The following is a 20569-nucleotide window of genomic DNA, read 5'->3' on the forward strand; positions in this document are numbered from 1 at the left end:
ACCAGATGTTAGAAATGACTGATATTTTTTTTTTTTTTGTTAGGAGCAGGGAAAAGAAATTTAAGTCTGTACTTGAGCGCAGGAGTACAAGTCACAGGCTGTATGATTATTATACACAAACCAGTTTCGATCTATTAAGCAACGTTAATGAAATAGAAGCACCAGAAGGAGAGGACTCAACACATCAAAGCAACTTAAAAAGAAGCCAGGACACATACTTTGGATTTATCACTACTGACTGCAATGTCTTCCCTGCCACTATAACTGAAGTCATACAGAATGGGCAAGTTTAAAGCAAGCAGCATCTTACATCAAATATGCTGACACTGTGCTTCACACATGAGGACTGTGAAGAGTATTCAGACATTAACCCTGCCTGGGATCAATAAAACAAACTCAGAGAGGCAGATTAACTACCCAGCACTTCCTATGAACTGACCACCACAGACTGAACTGCTCACAACCTGCTTTACTTGCACCTTCTGACCCAGGACTATGCAAAAGAAACACCTACAGAACTCCCTAGGATACAAGCTATAATTTAACTTCCCAAAAACACATGGTACAGGCAGCAAAGTGAACTTTGCACAAGACTTCAACTGGTGATTCAACTTCCCTCTGCCACACAAGGTGCTGGGTCCAGCACAAGGCAGGCTGTAGAAACTTATCCTCAGGAAGGGAAGGACCACTCCCTTCCAAACAAGAGTCTGCACAGTTACAGAAGATCAAATATGAAATGAAAGGTAATCTCCACTGTAAGGAATACTTCTTTAACGCTGCTCTCTCCAAGACACAAAAATGCCAAAATCTCTAAGGGTAAACACTGAGGCTAGAATTTTTCTTCTTTTTGGAAAAGATGACAAAAGTTTTCAAGCAGTAGTTAATGTCTATCAACCAAAGTGTTTTACTATTTAGGTGCCACCTTGGTATAGGAATACACACAGGAAAATAGCAGCGGGTTTGCTTAATTTTCACCAGAAATATTCTTTGGAGGAGAATGTTTCAACATCAAATGACATGAACTGCAGGTTTAAGTAAAGGCTTTTGGCAGGAGCATTCAGCAATTATGTTTTACTTCATCTGGAGGTTCCATCAAGACCAAGGTGAGGCACCTCTGAACAAACTATCCTCCCTGAATTTGTCCATCTGTGAGAGCATTTTTTATTTCCACATGTTCTGAAACACTGAGTTCTAAAGTCTAATTACCATCATTAGCAAATGTACTTTTCCTCTTTAAAGTACCTTCATCAATCACTTGGCTGCATTTGATGTGAAGCAGCTGGCCAGGAGGCTGAACAAGAGGAAAAGATAATTTATCAAAGTACTCAGCCCCAAAAGCAGCCCTAAATGCATTTCTGTAGTTATCAGACAAAGGTTGCGCACTGGGGTGGATTGGGATGCAGGAAGTGCTGCTAAGTACTTGTATCTAGGATCTCAACCTCAAATTCCCAACCTAAAAGCTGAATCCTCCAGTTTGATACTTGGAATCATTAAGACACATAGAAGAGAACAGAAAACAACTAAGCAGATGAAGTTATTTGTGTTTAGATTAGATTAAGTTACACCTGTGCTCCTATGGAACTTGGGCAACAGTAAGAAAAATGTGGCCAGCAGGTTGAGGGAGGTGCTCCTCCCTCTGTACTGTGCCCTAGTCAGGCCACAGCTGGAGTCCTGGGTCCAGTTCTGGGCTCCCCAGTTCGAGAGAGACAGGAAATTACTGCAGACAGTCTAAGAGAGACTATGAAGATGCTGAGGGGCCTGGAGCACCTCTGTGAGGAGGAAAGGCTGAAAGAGCTGGGGCTGTTGAGCCTGGAAAAGAGCAGCCTGAGAGGGAACCTATCAATGCTAGCCAATATTTAAACAGGGAGGAGGAGGCAAGAGAATGGGGCCAGACTCTCAGCAGATTCTAGAGCAAGAACACTGGACACAAACAGAAGCCAGGAGGAACAGGAGGAGAAACTTTTTTGCTGTAAGGGTGCCAAAGTGCTGGAGAAGGCTGCCCAGAGATTGTGGACTCTCCTTCTCTGAAGAGATTCAAAGCCCACCTGGCTATTGCAACCCAGGGCAAGCTGCAACGAGTGCCCTTGCTTTAGTAGGGGGGTTGGCCAGGATGATCCATCCCCAGAGGTTCCCTCCAAACCCCACAACACTACTCCTAATTACTGCAGAAACATACAAATCAACACCCAAATGAATGCACTTCTAATAGTAAAATAAAGGCTTAAGGTAATGGCCAGAGCAATGATGTGTCTTCATGCTGTGTTTTCTTCACAATAGTTAGCAATCCCCATCACACCTTCCTCAAGACAGCTTCCAAGGTTTTAACTTGGAATATCTTACACAGAAAAGAAAATCATAAACAGAAGTTTAAGGGCTTCTTCTGCCAGATGTTGTCTTTGGTGGAGTGCTTCCACTCAGGCAAACAGGTGTTTCTCAGGTCACCAGTGAGGAATTCATTCAGCAATAAATTCTCCAACGCCACCAAAGCTTCACAGTTGCAAGAAAATAAAAGTTATGGGAGATTTCTCCTGTCTCATCTGTTTAAGGTGTTTATTCTGCAGTAGTTAAGAAATATTTATATGAGTCCATAAAAAGCTGTATCACAAAGGTCAACAGGAGAACAGCCTTATCAAAGGAGAAGAAAAAAATGTTGGCTTTTCAATTTTTTTTTTTATTGATTGGTTGTTGTTTTGTTTGTGGGAGGTTTTTTTCCCTTTCAGGACAATGATTACATATAGGCAACAAATATTTGGTAAATCAGTGGCCAAACAGTACCACTGACTCAGCTTCTCCGTGTAGAATTCTTAGGAGTGGTTTGTTCTATCAGAAGGAACAAGACTAAATACAGAAAAGTCTGGGATTCTCTGAGCTGCCATCCTTAGAACAAAAGGTTCCTTGAAAAACAAACTGAACAACTAAAGACTCACACCCTGAAAATACTTAACAGTTCAGGTGGAAGTATCAGTCCAACTATGGTTTATTTGACTCACATGATACTTATCCAGAGATACCAAGATTGGCAACACCATGAACTCAGGTACCCAAGTTTCCTGTACAGTCAGTGGAGAAATAGGTGACTCCTAACCAAAGAGCCAAGAGCTGCCCTAAGCTAATCAGCAGGAAACTGAAAGCACGACAAACAGAAGTTAGATTTCCAGCCATGATGCCTCCCTCCAGACCATTCTTCCCAGGGTTGAGGCCATCCACTGAGAGGATCAACACTTTTTTCTTGAAGGAACAGACATATTGAACAATTTGCTCTCCAGTAGAAGGCAATGACTGGAAATTTTCCACAAAAAAGCTTTTTGTCTAAAGCTCAGCAGATAGCAAAAGGTGGTCCAGGCTTCAGTTGTCAGATTCCACAACAGACTAAAAACCATCTGACCAGGGAATTTCACACTCATTCACTTCCATTGGCCTCAGCCTCTCTGTGGCTGCAATCCTAAGGCAGTTCACATCAGTCCCACCAAAGCCCTGCCTCCTCTTGCACTAATAAGCTGTTCCAATGTGCCGAACTGGCTGGAGACTAGTTCACAACCAGATGAAAAGTGCTTTCTGTGTGTGGAATGTTAGAAAAGGATATGAAGAGTGTGAAAACCAGAGCTTGAGCTGTCTGCCTGCTTCCACTGCCATTAACTTGTCCCTCCTCTGGAAGTTACTTAATTTTTTCTGTAAGACACTTCAGTTCCTAAAATTACAAACAAACAAACTACTCCAGCAATAAACAAACATTTTTCAGAGACTGGGAGCCTCGGGTGGAAATTATGATTTGAATAGGAAAGTGTGCTGGAAAGGGTAAACCATAAAGGACCACTATGTGGCCAGCAGAACAATCAACAGCTTCAACAAAAGGAAGGTAGACAGTAAAAACAACATAGATGGATGTCTGTGCTTTCTGATGTTACTAAGTCAGTGTTAACCTAGATGCCCTCAGTAGAAGCCATCACCTCAGAGAACAAAGGTTTTAAATTCTGCTTTGTTTAAACAGAAAGAATATTCAACATCAGTTAATTGGTGGCAGCCAACGCAACAGGGTGCTGGAGATAGCAGCCTGGGTCTTGGAATTTTAGTGTCTTCTCTGAAAGGAAGACAGGTTTTGTGCTAAAATAGAGAAGACCATGGCTGGTAAGAAACAGACAACGTTTCACATGACACACAATGTGAGATTCCACCATGCTTTGGAAGCAGACCTGAACATGCTTGGGTTTTAACACAGAAGCCACCCCAATGTAAAGTTTCAGGGAAGGTTAAAAGCCACCCAATGTCTGAACTAAGCTTAAGAAAAGCCTGAAGCTTACTTCACAAAAGACTGCTCAGTTTAGGTAGGTGACCCAAAGACTTGGTTGCCAGCTCAACTCTGTGGTACCACAACCTCATCCTGACTTGCCAGAGCCACATCTTTTTTTCAAGGAACTGTGCCCTGCTCTCCGGAATATTTCCCTGGTTTATGGCTTCTGTAAATTCGGTGACTGTTCATAACTGCCCTGCACTCCTGACCACTGTGGTTCCACCTCCCCGCTCATCTGGCCTAGAGACGCTCAGTTTTGTCATGGTAACAACATGACAAGCCCCTGATGAACAGCCTGGTTCTTACATGAGCCCTTGGCATCTGGAGGAGGCTCATGAGATTGAGTCCTCTCAGGCTGGAGAGATGAGGATCGTGGATGGAACTGCTACATGGCTGTGCAGCTGAGATGTGGAAACCACCAGATGTGATTATTGATGCTGTGTTTGGAATTCAGTACATTCAAGCACTATCAAAACGAGGCTTGTTATTTTAAGGACCTCTCTTACATTCTTCCTCCATCATTTCTCAACCCTTAAGTGCTGTTTATACTCTTTGCTTGGATCAGACTTTTTCCAGAGTTTTTGCAAGCAGTTTTATGCTTACCCGCTCAGAATAAGTTTCTAGGACAATCTGCAGTTAAAATTTGAGTACCACAAATTAGATACTACTAAGATTATGCTGCAGAGTATTTCCAAGCTGTTTTCTTCATCTTGGGATGCAATTGGACTTTACAGTCCACTTTATCAGTGTGAACCTCCTCTTCAGCTCTCATCTCACTGCACTAGTAAACTTGGGAATGAATTTTATCACTTTTTCCTTTCAATCAGGTTCCACAGATGAAGGCTCCAGCTCTACCAATTTGAGACATGATCTCCACTAAGTATGAGAACTTCATCTTCTGCTGCCTATGAAATATCCACAAGTGCAATGGAAGAGGGTGCAGCTTCACTGAGTGATGACAATGAAAGCTTTTCACCAATGGATTCCTGTTCTTCCTCATATACAAGCCTCAGACATCCACACAAACCCCCCAGTAGTTTCAGACCAGTGAAACACTCCCTTTCTTATCTAGTATGTATACAGAGCAGCTCTGCTCAACTCTGTCTCATTTTCCTTTGGTAATCCATTACCTAGGTCAATTCATGCAGACTCACTGCCAGTCCTTTTTCCATCTACCTTTCCTTGCTCCTATCACAGAATGGTTTGGATTAGAAGGGTCCTTAAACCCAACTTTTCTCCTCACTTTATACTACTTTCAGAAAGCTGCTCGCTGGTTTTTCAAGCCACTTTTGCTAGTTTAGCAAATTGAATCAACACCAGATCAGAAAGCCAAAAGGGCTGGTGCAGGAGGGCTGATCCCAGAGTGAAATATAACTTCACCATGAAGTAGGTATGTGGATGAGGATACAAAGAGGAAGTGTCTCAGTTCTCCAAGCAGTTGTTCTTCAATACCCCACAGAAATTGAAGTGCTACAAGACCCCAACACTGACAAGACTCTACAATTTTTTCCAGTGTGGATCATTTGTACAACCTTCACCCTATGGCAAACACAGGTCACTTCAAGCTAGAAACATCATCTAAAAGTGCCATACTAGAGAAATTTTAAGTAGTAACACTTCAAAAGATGCCTGGGGAAAGAAAAATTAACTTTTTACCACACAAATTCCTACCACACAGAGAAACAAGGGCTTCTACAGAGAAGGAAATCCCTCTGGTTTAAATTACAGAAGGGCAAGCTGCCATCAATGGCTACTTGAAGAGATATCTGCTGTAACCTTCAACCATAGGTGCAACTCAAAGACCCCTTTTGGACAAGGAGAAGCTAATTAGCTGGTTTTCAAAGGTGGCTGAACTACTGGAGGAGTCTGCTAGCGCTCAGCTGGTGAGATTTTAACTGTCCACATAGATGTGTTACACATTACTTCTTGAAAGAAGCTTCATGCTTTGACCAAAGTGACTATGCTGAAGTAAAACATCCTAAGATCCAGTCTAAACCTACTCTTCCTCAGCTTCAAACTCTTCCTCCTTGTCCTGTATCTAGACACCCTTATAAGAAGTCCCTCTCCAGCCTTCCTCTAGGATCCCTTCAGGTATTGGAAGGCAGCTGCCAGGTCCCCCCCCAGTCTTCTCCAGGCTCAACAACCCCAGCCCCCTCAGCTTATCCTCACAGCCCTTGCTACAACAGCTCTGTGTCCTTCTTATGATGAGGACCCCAGAGCTGGATGCAGTCTTTGAGGTGGGGTCTCACAAGAGCAGAGTAAAGAGGCAGAATCCCTTCTCTTGTCCTGCTGGCCACACTCCTCTCAATGCAGCTTAGGATATGACTTGCTTTCTGGGCTGCATTAGAAGATGGTTCCTCTTAGGCTATGCCACAGAAAGTTCTCATTCCAATACTGATGGCTTTTTTTGCTGATTATCTACTATAAAGCCCCTCCACAGGTGCCCTTAAAAGCACAATCAGTGTATTAAGGGATGCTGGAAAAGTTTCTGCCTTCAAAGGATCTGATGGGACTCAACAGGGTAAGGGATAGGAGAAAATGTCTCTTCCTCAAACAAAATCTCCAGAGAAGGTGTCACAATAGGTCCAAACAGCATTCAAATGCATTTTCTAGATAATTCCAAATGTCTTATTAAAGGAATACTTTTATCATTTAAAATAAAAAGAAATAATTCCAAATCATTTGATAGAGACAAAATGGGATTTAAGTTCAATTTCTCAAGGCACAAATCCCACACTTAGAAGAAGTAAGCCAACCAAAATTAATTTTGCTTTCTTTGCCACCCATCAGAATGCTTTTAAGCTACTGGGAAAATGCAGCTGTACATCTGAGTATCAAGATTTTTCATGAGATTAACTATTTCCACTGGAGTAAAATGTGAGACCTTGGGCACCTTGGCTTCCTTGAAAGCCTCTGAACTAATCATATATGATTCAGACAGAGTTCTGCCTACATCCTGCCTTACCAGACAGACAGACATCTTCTTGCCCCAGCTTCTCAGACCCACAGGCCTCACCCTAAAACTAAACCAACTTTTAAATCATAGAATGGTTTGGGTTGTAAGGGACCTCCAAAGGTCATGTAGTCCAACCCCCCTACAGTCAGCAGGGACATCTGCAATTAAAGCAGAAACAAGACTTTCACCAAACTCCTGTGTTTGGAGTCCCCCACCCCCACCCCAGAGGGCTTTTCCAGTGTTGGTAAATTACTCCTCATGGCTGAGTTTGGGACTGCTCTTTTATTTAGGAAAGGGGGAATTTATCTGAGGGGCGGGAATAGAAGTAAAACCATCTTGTGGTTTTAAATAACCTCTCACAAATTAGTCATGGTTGCATATCTCACTCTTAGTACAGATGTAGCACATATGATCTCACTCCTGATACAGAGTATTCTAAACAGGCAGGCCTTGATGAAGCTTAATTTGTGGGGCTCTGCCCCGGCCCAGCGTGTGCCACAAGAAGTTAAAATGTAACCAAAGCCCAACATTTTAAAAAGCCATTTAAGACAAGGCTTTTGACAGGCTTTGTATTAAATATAATGAAACACAGTTACCCCTAGAAAGAACTTGAAAAACAGACCCTCCCCAAAATTAAAGATCAGAAAATTCAGATTAAAATATTTAAGCACTTTTATTATTGCATTTTTAAAGTAGCTTTATAAAGAAATGATAACAATAAATCATCTAAATTATTATTATTAGAAAATCCAGAAATGCAAAGAATTGTGGGCAACTTTCACAGCCTAAATGTTTTTCAGCCCTAAAACAAGGAAATATTTAAAGAAAACTCTTCCATCATGTAATTGCTGTGAAGGAAAGAACTAACTGTACCTTCTGCTGACAGAAACTACCCAAAACTACTAAAATTAACACTTCCTTACTGCAAAGTTTAATTTTGTCTCATCCACTTTATACTGTAACAACATCAAAATGAAACCATTGCCCTGTTTATGTGAATCTGCCCCAAAATTCCTAGAAGGAAACAGTTTTCTATCTTGGAAGGCTAGATAAAATGATGGGTTATATTTTAAAATAACTCTTAAAAGCAGATTAAATATCAGTGTTGACGTTGCTATTGAAACCCAAGTATTCAAAAATACAGCTGAGAGAATAAAGATCACTATGATGGTTCGGGCAGTATTTAGAAACTAGAGATTAGCATTATCTAGATGAGGTAAGAACTCTGAACCTGAAAAAATAAGGTCCAGCTATTACAGTTATAAAACCCCTCCAAATTACAAGTTGGTAAGCCACCTAAAGGAAGGAAGCTACTCAAGCAAAGTTAAATTCAGCTAGCAAGTAAAGGTTGAGATACAATCAGAGCACAGCTGAAACAGAACTGTTCCCCTGAGGAATATGTCCATAGCAGGATGGGAGGCACCACAAGCAGAGGCCCCCAAGCACCTATCCACCCTGGGGACCCATCTTGTTTCATGCCTTCAGAGATGGCTAGAAGAGGTGGGATAAAGCATCTCAGTGAGGCTACAGGCAGGTGGGGTGCTCAAGGGCAAGGATGTCACTCAAGAGAACCTAAACAGATGACACACCAATAAGGTCTCTCTGGAGCCTTCTCTTCTCCAGGTTGAACCACCTCAAACTCTCTCAGCCTGGCCTCGTAGCAAAGGGCTTCCAGCTCTTGGACCATTGTTGTGGCCTCACCTGGACTTCCAAGGCACCAGCACACTCATAGCAAAGAAGTTTCTCCTCCTGTTCAGGTGCAAACTCCTGGGTTCCAGCTGGTGCCCACTGCCCCTTGTCCTGTCACTGGGCACCACTGAGAAGAGTCTGTTCCCACCCTCTTCCCCCCACCCTTCAGCTCTTGCTGAGCATCAAAAACATCCCTTCTCAGGCTGCTTTTCTCCAGGCTAAGGAGTTAAGTCATTCTGCCACAAGAAACTTGGCAACTTCAGTTATAAAAAGTAACTGTTCTAGTGAAGTGACAACACACAGAACATGCTCCATTTAGGAATGGAAGGTGCGGTGTTGAAGCCATAGAAAAGCAACAAAGTTTTGAGCAATACAGATTCTTACTCCCAGTTTTGAAAATAATTATACTGAAAATAAAACCTTCAAATGAAATCAGATGTCTCAAGTAACCATTCAGTCATTAACTTTAAACTATGTCAGCGTTAAGAATTAACAAAGTAGAACAACTGACTTGCTGTTATTGTTAGAGACAGTGGAATCCTGGGGTGCATTAAGAGTGTGACCAGCAGGTCAAGAGGTTCTCCTTCTCCTCTACTCCATCCTAGGGAAGCCACAACCACAGTACTGTGCCCAGTTCTGGCTTCCCAAATCAAGAGAGACAGGGAACTACTGGAGAGAGTCCAGTGGAGGCTATGCAGATGCTAAGGGGCCTGGAGCATCTCTGTGAGGAGGAAAGGCTGAGAGCCCTGAGGCTGTTGAGCCTGGAGAAGAGCAGCCCCAGAGGGGATCTGATCTATGCTCCTCAATATCTGCCCTTGGTATATGCAAAAAGACAACGTTCATTTATTTCAGCTTAGTTGATCACTACCTCAAAGCTGTGAAAACAAAAGAAATCGGAAAAAAATCCTTATTCCTCATTTTAGCTAAGATCTAGCACCTATGAAATGCTGATTCTTCTAGAGCATCTTACCTTTCAGTCAGTCCAATTCACCAACTATAGGCAATGTTTCCCTCATGTAATTAAAGAAAAAACAAAGAAAAATAAATCTACTTTCGCATTTCTTCCACAACCACTGCAGTTAAGAGTATAGAGGGGTTTGCTTTTAATTACATTCCAGTTTCAGCATTGTGAATTCAATCACTACCTAATTACAGCTTCAGATAAATCCTTAAAAAAAGAAATTACACCTCAACAAAATAAGTAATTGCAAAAGCTGGTACCTAGCCATCGAAATTACTTCAACACAGAGTTTTATGGTCAGTTAAAGGTACCCCACATGATATGAAGGTCAAGTCAGTATAGTTTCATACTTACTCACAAGCCTTCTCAAGGGAATAACTCAGTAACACAAATTCATTGAAAGTTTGGACTACCTTTGCATCCTGATGGAAACAAGATCATCTTCCACCAATTTAACTAGTAGAACATAAGAATATCAATAGTGCTACAAAGCAAGGATTTAGAATCCAGCAACGTACTTAATTCAGTGTCCAAACCCAACAAGATCTTGAGTTGGCAATACAGACTCAATATTCTTCCACTGCTACAATGCAAAGTTGCCAAGATTTTAGGTTCCACAGCCACTACTCGGACCTTTGCTGGCATCAACAGAAGTGTCACTCGCTCATTTTCTCTTTAACACCACCTCTGCTTAAAAGCAGCAGCAGAGTTCATCAGGCCTGGAGAAGAGGAGGCTTGGGGGAGACCTTATTGCTCTCTACAACTGCCTCAAGGGAGGCTGCAGCCGGGTGGTGTTGGTCTCTCCTCTCAGGCAACCAGTAACAGAACAAGAGGATACAGTGCCAAGGTGTGCCAGGGGAGATTTAGGCTGGATGAAGAAGGAAGAAGTTCTTCACAGAAAGAGAGATTAGCCATTGGAATGGGCTGCCCAGGGAGGTGGTGGAGTCACTGTCCCTGGAAGTGTTTAAAATAAGACTGGACAAGGCACTTAGTGCCATGGTTTAGTTGATTACATGGTGTTGGGTGATAAATTGGAGTAGATGATCTTGAAGGTCTTTTCCAACCTGGTTAATACTGTGATTCTGTGACCACCATGAAGAAAGTGCCAGAGAGATGAAGACTACCATGCTGCTCAGCCTTGACAGTGAGCCTGGAGATGGGATAAACTTGAGTAAACTGTGGAATAGGAGTTCAGATTACAAGGGAAGGTACCTTCTTCTACTGAACTGCCTAAAGCAATTTGGCTTTTTGTGACAGCACTAACTAGAGGTGGGTCCAAAGAAGTACTTCATACCTCCAGGGCCCAGACTCGGTAGATCTCCTCCTAACAATACCAGTGCTACCTCCAACTTCTGGCTGCAGGAGCAGGTAGTCTTCCCACAAATGCTTCCCGCATTTCCAAGTGTTTCTCAAATACCTCTAACCACATAACCAAAGACTTAGACCTCCTGTTTGTAAGCAAATTGTCTATTTTTTTTGTACTAGCCAGACTACTTGCTTCCAGGTACAGCTATATCTGTGAAATACAGAAGAAAACCATGAATGTTGACCTTTCTCAGGAAGGTTTGCTGTACTGTGTAACTATTGCAACAATTGCTGCAGTGGATGAACCCTTCTCTGCTCTCTTCCCACCACCAACTGTAGTATTTGATGTATCTTAATGTAGGTTTCGGCTTCTTAGCCACAAAGATCTGCAATGTAAACAATATGGCAGTAAATATTCATTTTCTGTGGGATTAAGCCTAAATATGCTCTGCTGTTTGGCATCACAGTCACAGACTGTTTCTAAGAAAAAACCTCCAGCACCACACAGGCAGTGCAGGGAACAGAAGATAAGAGATGCCACATAAAGTCACCGACATCAAGCAACACTTCAATTTCCATATGGAAATAACAGGAAATAAGATGTGCTGAATTTTAAGCACCAAGGCAACAAAAACACATTAAAATTTCATCATGCAAGAACTTGGCTGTAAAATTGGTAATTTTCTTGATCTTTTTAAAGAGTTCTCATTTTCAGGCACATCAGAGAGCTAACAGACCATGCATTCCACCAACTAGCTTGAGCAGACATTTGCATTAATCTGTTTTCTGTTAATTAAGTGGTGAAAATGCACCTCCCCTCCACCAAGAATTCTCTTCCACAACCAGATTCCTTGTCAACCTCTCTTTTTACAGACCATGTTATAATGAATGTTCTCCAGATTCTCCCAGGGCTAAGAACCCAAAACTTGCTGTGTCTTGGCTCCTGATCATACAGGTTTCCAAAAGATTCCTTTTGCAAATTGCATCCACATTAGTGTATAAATTGCATAATAATTATCTGGAAGAGAAATTAATTCCAGTTTCAAAGAGAAATAAGTTGTGGGAGCTGAAAGCCAGGGATTGTGAAAAGTAGAAGTGTACAAGGCTGGAAAGTAAGATAGAACTGGTAAGAACAGAAGTTGTTGTGAATTTCCTCCCTACTTCAAACAAATGATTAGATAGGAAATAAATCACAACTATTTGTCTATCCTTACTTGTAAATGCTCATTTGAAAATCCTTCAAACCCATCACCTAAGGAATTTTGCTTCCAAATTCCAGAAAAGCGAGAGCAAAAGAAAAAAGAAATAGCATTCACGTTTTCTCTATTAAAACCAGCTGAAAACTATTGTTCACAGCAGCAGTAATTACTTTTTGCACTCCCATGTAGCTAAAACAGCTCTCCCCTCACACAAAACACCTCCCCCTGTGAACTTAAGCATTCAAATAAAATTATTTGAAGTTTTCCTGCAAGAAAAGATGTGGGTTTGAAGGGTGGACCTGCAAATAAAGCCATGACAACAGCACCTCTCTGGAAGTATTTGTTAAGCAGAGCTCTACTACAGCTACAGCTGCATGTTCTGAAACTGCATTAGCACAAGTACAGCTATTCTTCATACCCCAGAAGATTTAGAGTTTGTAACTGTTGTTAAGTATTAACAGATTACATAGAAATAGTAACAAAGTTCTGATCTGTAATCACGTTTACAAGGTCAAGGTGGAGCCATGAAACTTCGTAAGCTCCACAACATTTACTTCTATGCAAATGTTTCTAAGCTTGAAAACAGTCTGAAGTAGGTTGGCAAGTCCTGCTCCCAGCAGCAACATCAGGAGTGCTGGGGTACTACCCAAGTGCACTTCACACAGAAACATGTACACTCATAAAAAAGGAATCTTGAGCAGGATTTTACTTTAAAAGCAGTACTAAGTCTGAAGTGGTTTATTGCTCTGCTGTGCAATAAAGCGATTAGAGTCCAACCACAATCATGGACAGCTTGCAGAGAACATACCAGCAGAGACAAGTTCACAACCAACACTCCTAAACCTTTGGCAGCATTTTTAAGTGCTATCAAAATCACAATCAAAGGACATGCAAAAGAGTTTCACTACAAAAATTAAAGGGAAAAAAAAAAAAATCTCATCTCCCATCCCTCAATTCCTTCAGAACACCCAACCATGCAGCTGCTGAAGGTATAGCAGTATCTTGGGCTTTCCAAGTCAATCTAGATTTTTTTGGAGAAGAAAAAAAAGAAAAAAAAATCCAAATTAAAAAAAAAATGCCCTGGTAATAATTGGTGGGAGATAGGAGAACAACCAACTAAAATATCACAGAATAAAACATTCTCCATGCAGTGAAAGTGATGCTTCAACTACAAAGGTATCTTTGATATGCCATTTCCTTTAGCAAAATTCCTGAAGACCTTCTGAGTAGCTTGAGAACCATCCAGCATTAGGAAAAAAAGAGAGGAACAAGACTCTTCTGATGTGTTTTCTTTTGCTTAAGTGAACTTTAGTGTGAATTTAATGAGAGTTTTAACGAATCTAGGTCTTGTTCCTTCTACGAGACTCAGAGGTGCAGAACCACTTCGATGATGGACCACTCAAGTACCAAAGGCTGACCAGGTAACTCAGAAGAAGAAAATAAGTTTGGGAAGCATGGAGTTCAAAAAGATCCGGAAAGGAACTATGAGATGTTAAAAACTATAGCAGCAACAGAGGATGTTGGTTAAAACAAGCCACTACTTGCCCATCTCCCATGTTTTCAGTTGGTGAGGGTATGAATTGGGAAACACCACAGGAAATTATCAGACCATACATTCTCTGTTCCTGAAATCTCATAAAGTAGAACTCAGCAAGAAGGAAAAAACTAAAGGACACAGAAACACCCTTCCTTGAAGGAGGGGAGAAGACAGATGGTATCTCAAGAGAAGTGTTCTTTGATGAATAGGCTAGTTTATTTACTACTTTTCTCTTTTAAGCTCACCTACAGGAGAGTCACAAGAACACTTCAGTATGCTTCTTAAGTATTTCATTATTACTTCAGGATCTTCTATTCCTTATCAAAAATACACACAGGTTTATATAAAAGTTTATTAGAGAGCACAAGGAGAACCTTGACCCAGGCACTTTGTTTTCATGGTTAGTTAATAGGCATTTATCTCATCTTCTCCAACTGGCACAAATGGGTGCAAACCTACACCAACCAGCTACAAATATTTTATAGCCTAATAACACAACACAGATGCTCTTTTGCAAACATCTTAGTCAGGAGAAGAAAATATTCTCTTCCTTAACAGAGATAAGTGGCTTCACTAGAAATTGCAGTCCATGTGAAGTGCATTTACAGGATTTCATGCAGCAGTCTAAGGAGTAAAATAAAATGCCTTCAACCTAAAGACCACTTCCACATTCGTCACATGGAAAAATAACCCACAGCATTTTCACCTATTTAAAGAGAAGTAGTATTAATTGGTCGTGTAAATAGCTGCAGAGGAGAATTGCAAATAGAAATAAACTAAAAGAAAACCAACTTCTTCCAGCTGTGCACTCAGGGTGGCTGAAAACAGAATATGGGAGAAAGACTTCTTCACACCTGAGCTCTAAGACTTCTTCAGCCACTGCCAATCTTCTTAAATATTGCTCTGGTAGGCTCTTTTTCAGACTAAAGACTGAAAAAAACCCCTCTTATTTTACTGATGATGATGATATCAGAATCAACTGATCGGGTATAATTTGCAAGTGAAATAGTCATAGCTGATAGAAGAAATGCCTGTACTTTGTGCTAAAAGCTTACATAATCTTACATTTTTGATGGTAAAAGCAAAATCTTACTGTTGAATTTATGTATTTTTAGACCTACCCCAGGACTGTAGATGCTGTACAAATTTTCAGGTGAGCAGAAAATAATTTAATAATTGTTAAACACTGGAACACTTAACATGTAATACTGGAAAAACCACCACAACAATGTCATTACCATGAGAAGCAGCCCGAATTGCAGCCAGTTTCCTGCTCATTTGGCAAAGATTAATTCCATCTTCACAGGCGAGAGAAACATTTAACTTAAGAAGAATCCGAGCAAGAAATGCTAAAAGAAAAGATGTTTTTTTTGTTGCTTTTCTTTTTAATAGTAAGGACGGGTAGTGTCAGCAAGATCACTATTCTGTGCTCCAGGCAAAAAGATCTTAATAGAAAGACAAGGAAGGGAGAGACAGACATGAGGAGCAGATGGCACCAAGTCTTTCAGGAACTGTCAGTGATGGGGGGGAGGGAAGTTTCCTTATAGAAAATATTCCTGAATTAAGAGGAATGTTGCTCGAATAACTCAAAACTGAAGTATTAAGAAAAGATGGAAGACATGCTTCTACTGTAAGACCGAACTGCCAGAGGAACTCATGTTTCGGTTCATATAAGTGGACTACCCTAATAAAAAAGAGCCCCAAACAAAGCTCTGTCTATCCTTAACCTCCTCTGTTATTTATCTGATTAAAACAAAACGGATTCTTTTCTCTTGGTTTATTTCTGGCAGCGCTCACCATTTCACAGCACATTTAGTGCACACGGAATTGATCAATACCACTACAGACATAAGACTAGACTATCCATTTACTAACCACAAGAAAACGTCCTGTTCAGCAAAATCCTGTGCATTATAACACTGAAATTTTAAAAGGCATTGTTATATGGCTCTCATTAGTGCCTTACACTGGTTGCACTGGAAAGCTGAGCACTTCTCTGCTAGCTTTCAAGCTGACAAACAAGGATGTATCTTTACACAGAAAGATCATATCCAGACCTACCCAGAGGACTCTATACCCATCGAAAGTGTCAGCAGGAAGTGCCAGGCTTGCTATTTAAAATACTATTAGACCCGTTACACACCTAATAGTTTGTGTGTGAAACTGCTGGCGCTTCCAGCAGAACTATACCAACAATTCCACCAACCACTGGTTGCTCCCACAACCATTTTTCTCCTAAAGCAGCGAGAGGAAGCCCTCACACCTCGCTGGCCTCTCAGGACTCGAGAGCTGGCCTTTGAAACTCAAGGTTTACTGGTTTAAAAGAAGAACAGTTGCAGGGGCTTTTTACTTTCCTTCGTTTTTTTTCACTGCAAGGCAGTGATGCCTTGAGAACCGAAATACAAAGCGTTCCTGATTATTGTTTAGCAATTGAAACTCGACTTTTTCAGCCTAATTCCGTGCATATACATCCACCCATGCACACACCCCTTGCTATCATTAAAGGACGAGCTGGTGCTGTCAGAGCGGGACTTATTGTAAACTAATGAAGCATTAAAGAATGTTGCCATTCACCAGTGAATGGTGCGGAATGAGAGATCTAATGGAAGCTAAGAGTAGTTCAAGCCGGCTTATTCTTATTTAAAAAGCCATGAAGCACCAGTAAATTGCACTGCCGGATTACTGTATGTGACACTAGGTGGTCATGTCTCCCCATTTGTTCCACACAACTGAGCAGAGATTCAAGCGCTGCACGCCTTGAAAGTGCTCCCTATATAAATGTTAAAGAAGAACAACAAAACCACCTTCTACTTTTACAGACCCCACGATCCTCAAATAAAGAAAAAGAAATTCTCTTCATTCCTACTAACGGACAAAGTTATTTCAAGCGCTGATCCTAAAGCCTTCCATGTAAAAAACCAAGATCAATCACTTACCTGAAGAGCAAGAGATAAGAAAAACAGCGAACGCCAACTTAGTAGCAGCTCCCATTTTCCAATGCTGTTAAAACATTTAAGTGACTTTAAAGTATCCAGTTTCCTAGGTCCCGCAAGCTGGACAAATCTCCCTTCTTGCTGAACCGCTATAAAGCAATCTATAGCAACATTTCTGCAGCAGATAAGTGTTCAGAAAAAGAGTAAAATCAGATTTCTTTAGGCTCTTGAGAGCTCCCTCCAACTCTTCCTAGCGAAGATCCGGTTTGAGGGATGGATATATTTGGAACCGTGTTTCAAAACACACGTGTCATTTGGCTTCTGTACAAACGGTGGCAAAATTTAATTCACAAAAGTATGCTGCGAATCCAATTAAAAAAAAATTTAAAAAGTCAACAATTAAGCTGCTGGACACGATGAAGTCTCTGAGCACTCTCCAACTTCACTTTTCCACATCAAGCTCCGTGAAGTATCACCCCTGGCGGGTGCCCAGTGTTGGGGAGTCGTATCACGACCAGCAAACACGGTGTTTTCGTCCTGGCTGCCCTCAGACAAGTAGTGTTTGGGACCGAAGTAGCTCCATTCCAGTTCTAGACCTCAAAAACCTCCGGGTGAAGGGAGGAAGTTTTGTCAGTTTCTTGAGGAAAACTACATTAAAAAAAAAAAACAAAAAGACGCAAAACGGCGAGCCACCAGCTACACGTGGGCAACACTTCGGTTTTCTTTAATGCGGTAGGCTTTAGCGTTAACCAGAAGACGAAAGGGGGAGAAATAATAGTTTGGTACCAAACAAACCTTCGGGCTCCCCGTAAAGTGGCAAATCTCTTCTAGTCCTTCTGCCAGTCAGCGAGAGCCGTTCATCTCCCCCCCGCGGTCCTTCTCCCGAGCCGTGTAACACCAGCACTCCCGAATTCCAGCAAGATTTCCAATTCTTCTACGAGATTTCCATCCCCTCCCCCCCACCCCCCCACCCCCCTCCCCAAGAGGCTATATTTGGTATTTAAACACTGAAGAGTGACTGAAAAGAAAAATAAAAAAAATTCAGTATCCAGCCGCTGGGGAGGAGGGTGATAGATTCTTTGTGGCAAATCCTTCCTTCCTCGATTCCCTGCTTCTAGGAGAATTCAGCTTCGGAAGCGCGGAGATGAGCGAGGCAGCGGGGAGGATGCGGCGGGTCCCTCGGCGCTGGCTCGGCGGGCAGCAGCTCTCTCGACTCCTCTCCCGTGGAGAAGGCTGCTGCTGGAGACTCTTCAGCTGGATGCAAGCTCCTCTCCCAACTCCTCACCGACACATTTCGCTCTCGGCCGCACCTCCGCCCGCCCCGCTGCTTCTGCTGTTCAAGCGCAGACCCCAGATGGCCGTCGTCCCCCACTCAATCCAGTTCTTGTCTTTTTTTTTTTTTCCTTTTTTTTTTCCTTTTAGGCGAAAGGAATAAGGAATAGCAAGGGTGGGAAGGCGAAGCCTGCTGCTGGACTCCCGCTGTCTTCTCCGCGTGCCTCCCACAAGGCGAGCCCCGGCCAAAGGGTGGAGGGGAGAGGAATCCCCTCGTCACCCTCGCCCCTAACTCTGACCCCGGCTCACTCCCGGCTCCGAAGAAGCCGCTACTGAACGCAACTCTCTCGTCTCCCGGGCGGCGGAGGCAGCGCGGCTGAAACCAACTTTGTCCCTCCAGGAGTGCAGTTTAGGGGTTGGCGAGGAGAAAAGGCCGAGCCCGCGGATTTTCTCTGGGCGGCGGCGGCGGCAGGAGCCGTCTCTAGAGACTCCCGAGTCCCGCTGGCAGCTCGGAACAGCCCTCCGTACCCTGCTGCCGTTGCTGCTCCCCTGTGGTAATTTCATATCTACCCATTCACTTGTGTGGCGTGGAGAACGGACCCAAGATGGCGGCGCCCGGACGATTGTTTTTGTTTCCTCTCCTCCTCCCCCCTTCCCCTCCCCCACCCTCCCCTCCTTTCCCACAACCACGCCGGCCGCGCGCCGCTCCGGATTGACAGCCGCGCTGCCCACTCACGACCGGCAGCAAGGGCCTCTTGGCCCCGCCCACCTCCCCTCCCTCGGCCGGGGGCGGAGCGCAGTGCGCGCTCCCCCCGCCCCTACCTGCGGGCGCGCACACGCGTGCCCGCGCCCGCCCATCAGCGTGCCCGCCCATCAGCCCGCCCCTGGGTGCGGCCCCGCCCGCCCTGCTTCTCCTCGCTCCATCGCTCCCCCTCCAGCACACACCGCCCCGCCCCGCCGGTGCGAAGGTCGGTGCGGCCCGTTTATTGTCGCCTCTCGCCTCGGTTAAACGCTGCTGGCATCCGCCGTATCGGGCGGGCAGGTGTGAGAGACGGGCCCGGCCTGGCCTTGTCTTGCTTGGCTGGGCTTGGCTTGGCGTGGCTTGGCCGCGCCGCCCGTCGGCACCTGCTCGCTGTGCCCGGCCCTTGCCGGCGCCTAAGGAGGAGAGCTGGCGCCTCCCGGTCCATCGTCCCCCACACACCACTGTCATTATTAATTCACCTTTCGCAGCGTGTTCGGGGGCTTTTCTCCCTCACTGCGGCCATTTGCAGGTACGGGGAAATCCTCCCTGCCCCGCCCATCCCAGATGGGCAGTGAGACCTGGTATGAGGCTGGCACTTGCTAACAGCCGTGTCAAGCGTGGCTCTTCTACCCCTCCACCTTAGCCACAGAATCGGAACCAGAATGGTGTGGGTTGGAAAGGACCTTAAAGATCATCTAGTTCCCGCCCCAACACCCCCCCGGACCCTGCCATGAGCAGAGGCACCTTCCACTGCACCGGGTTGCTTAAGGCGTCGTTCAACCTGGCCTTGGAACACCTCCAGGGAGGGGGCATCCACAACTCCCTGAGCGACCTGCTCCAGTGTCTCACCACCCTCACTGCAAAGAGTTTATTTCTAATCTCCAATATCAATTTCCCCTCCTCAAGCTTCAATCCATTTCCCCTCATCACTGCAAGCCCTTGAAAAAAGTTCCTCCCCAGCTTTCTTGTAGACCACTTTCAGGTCCTGGAAGGCTGCTCTACGGTCTCCCTGAAGCCTTCTTCATGCTTACCAGCCCCAACTCTCTCAGCCTGTCCCCATAAAAGAAGTGCTCCATCCCTCTGATTATATTTATGGCTTCTTCTGGACCCATTCCAGCAAGTCCATATCCTTGTGTTTGGGGCAGTGCTGCAGGTGGGAATCCCATGAGAACAGAGTAGAGGGGGACAATAACCTAACTCACCGTGCTTGTCATTCCCCCCACTTGACATGCCACTGCTGCTCCCAGACATGGAACCATGGAGACATGGGTCTGTGGTGGTCCCCATGGTGGACATGCATCTCAGGGGGGTAACAACATGCTGAGTGTGTTTTACAGCATTGCTTTCCGGTGCTGTCACACCAATACAGGACATTAATAGGTGGCTGTACGTGCACAGCATATCACTTGCAATTAATTAAGGGTGTGCTGGTCATTGTGAAGAGCAGAGTGCTCTGCTCGTGTGCTGCTGGACTTCCTGCCTCTGGCAGCTGGTTTAGCCTCCCTCCAAATCACAACAAACTCCTGTTTCCTATCATTGTTTGTCCTTTGGCTGCCACAGGCCAGCGGCTTGCGGTATTTGTTTGTAGGGAGATATCTTTTAAAAGTTACCAAGATGAACACAACACTGACATCGTCTTATGTGCTGTGCAGGAGCAGAGCAAACAGTCTGTGCTCCAGAACGTTGC

At 43.8% G+C, this 20569-nt stretch overlaps 1 protein-coding gene across 1 annotated transcript in view; it reads right to left on the reverse strand.

Annotated features, from left to right (window-relative positions):
• The window catches only part of ACVR2A (activin A receptor type 2A), a 69972-nt gene extending 52930 nt beyond the window's left edge, over positions 1-17042 (reverse strand). Inside the window, exon 1 of the mRNA XM_054380908.1 lies at positions 16872-17042. Coding sequence (XP_054236883.1) covers positions 16872-16926 — 55 coding nt within the window. The 5' untranslated portion in view covers positions 16927-17042. The remainder of the gene's footprint in view (positions 1-16871) is intronic.
• Between the last annotated feature and the right edge of the window lie 3527 nt (positions 17043-20569).

This window comes from Indicator indicator, chromosome 5, assembly GCF_027791375.1.
Source record: "Indicator indicator isolate 239-I01 chromosome 5, UM_Iind_1.1, whole genome shotgun sequence".
Classification (NCBI taxonomy): Eukaryota; Metazoa; Chordata; class Aves; order Piciformes; family Indicatoridae; genus Indicator; species Indicator indicator.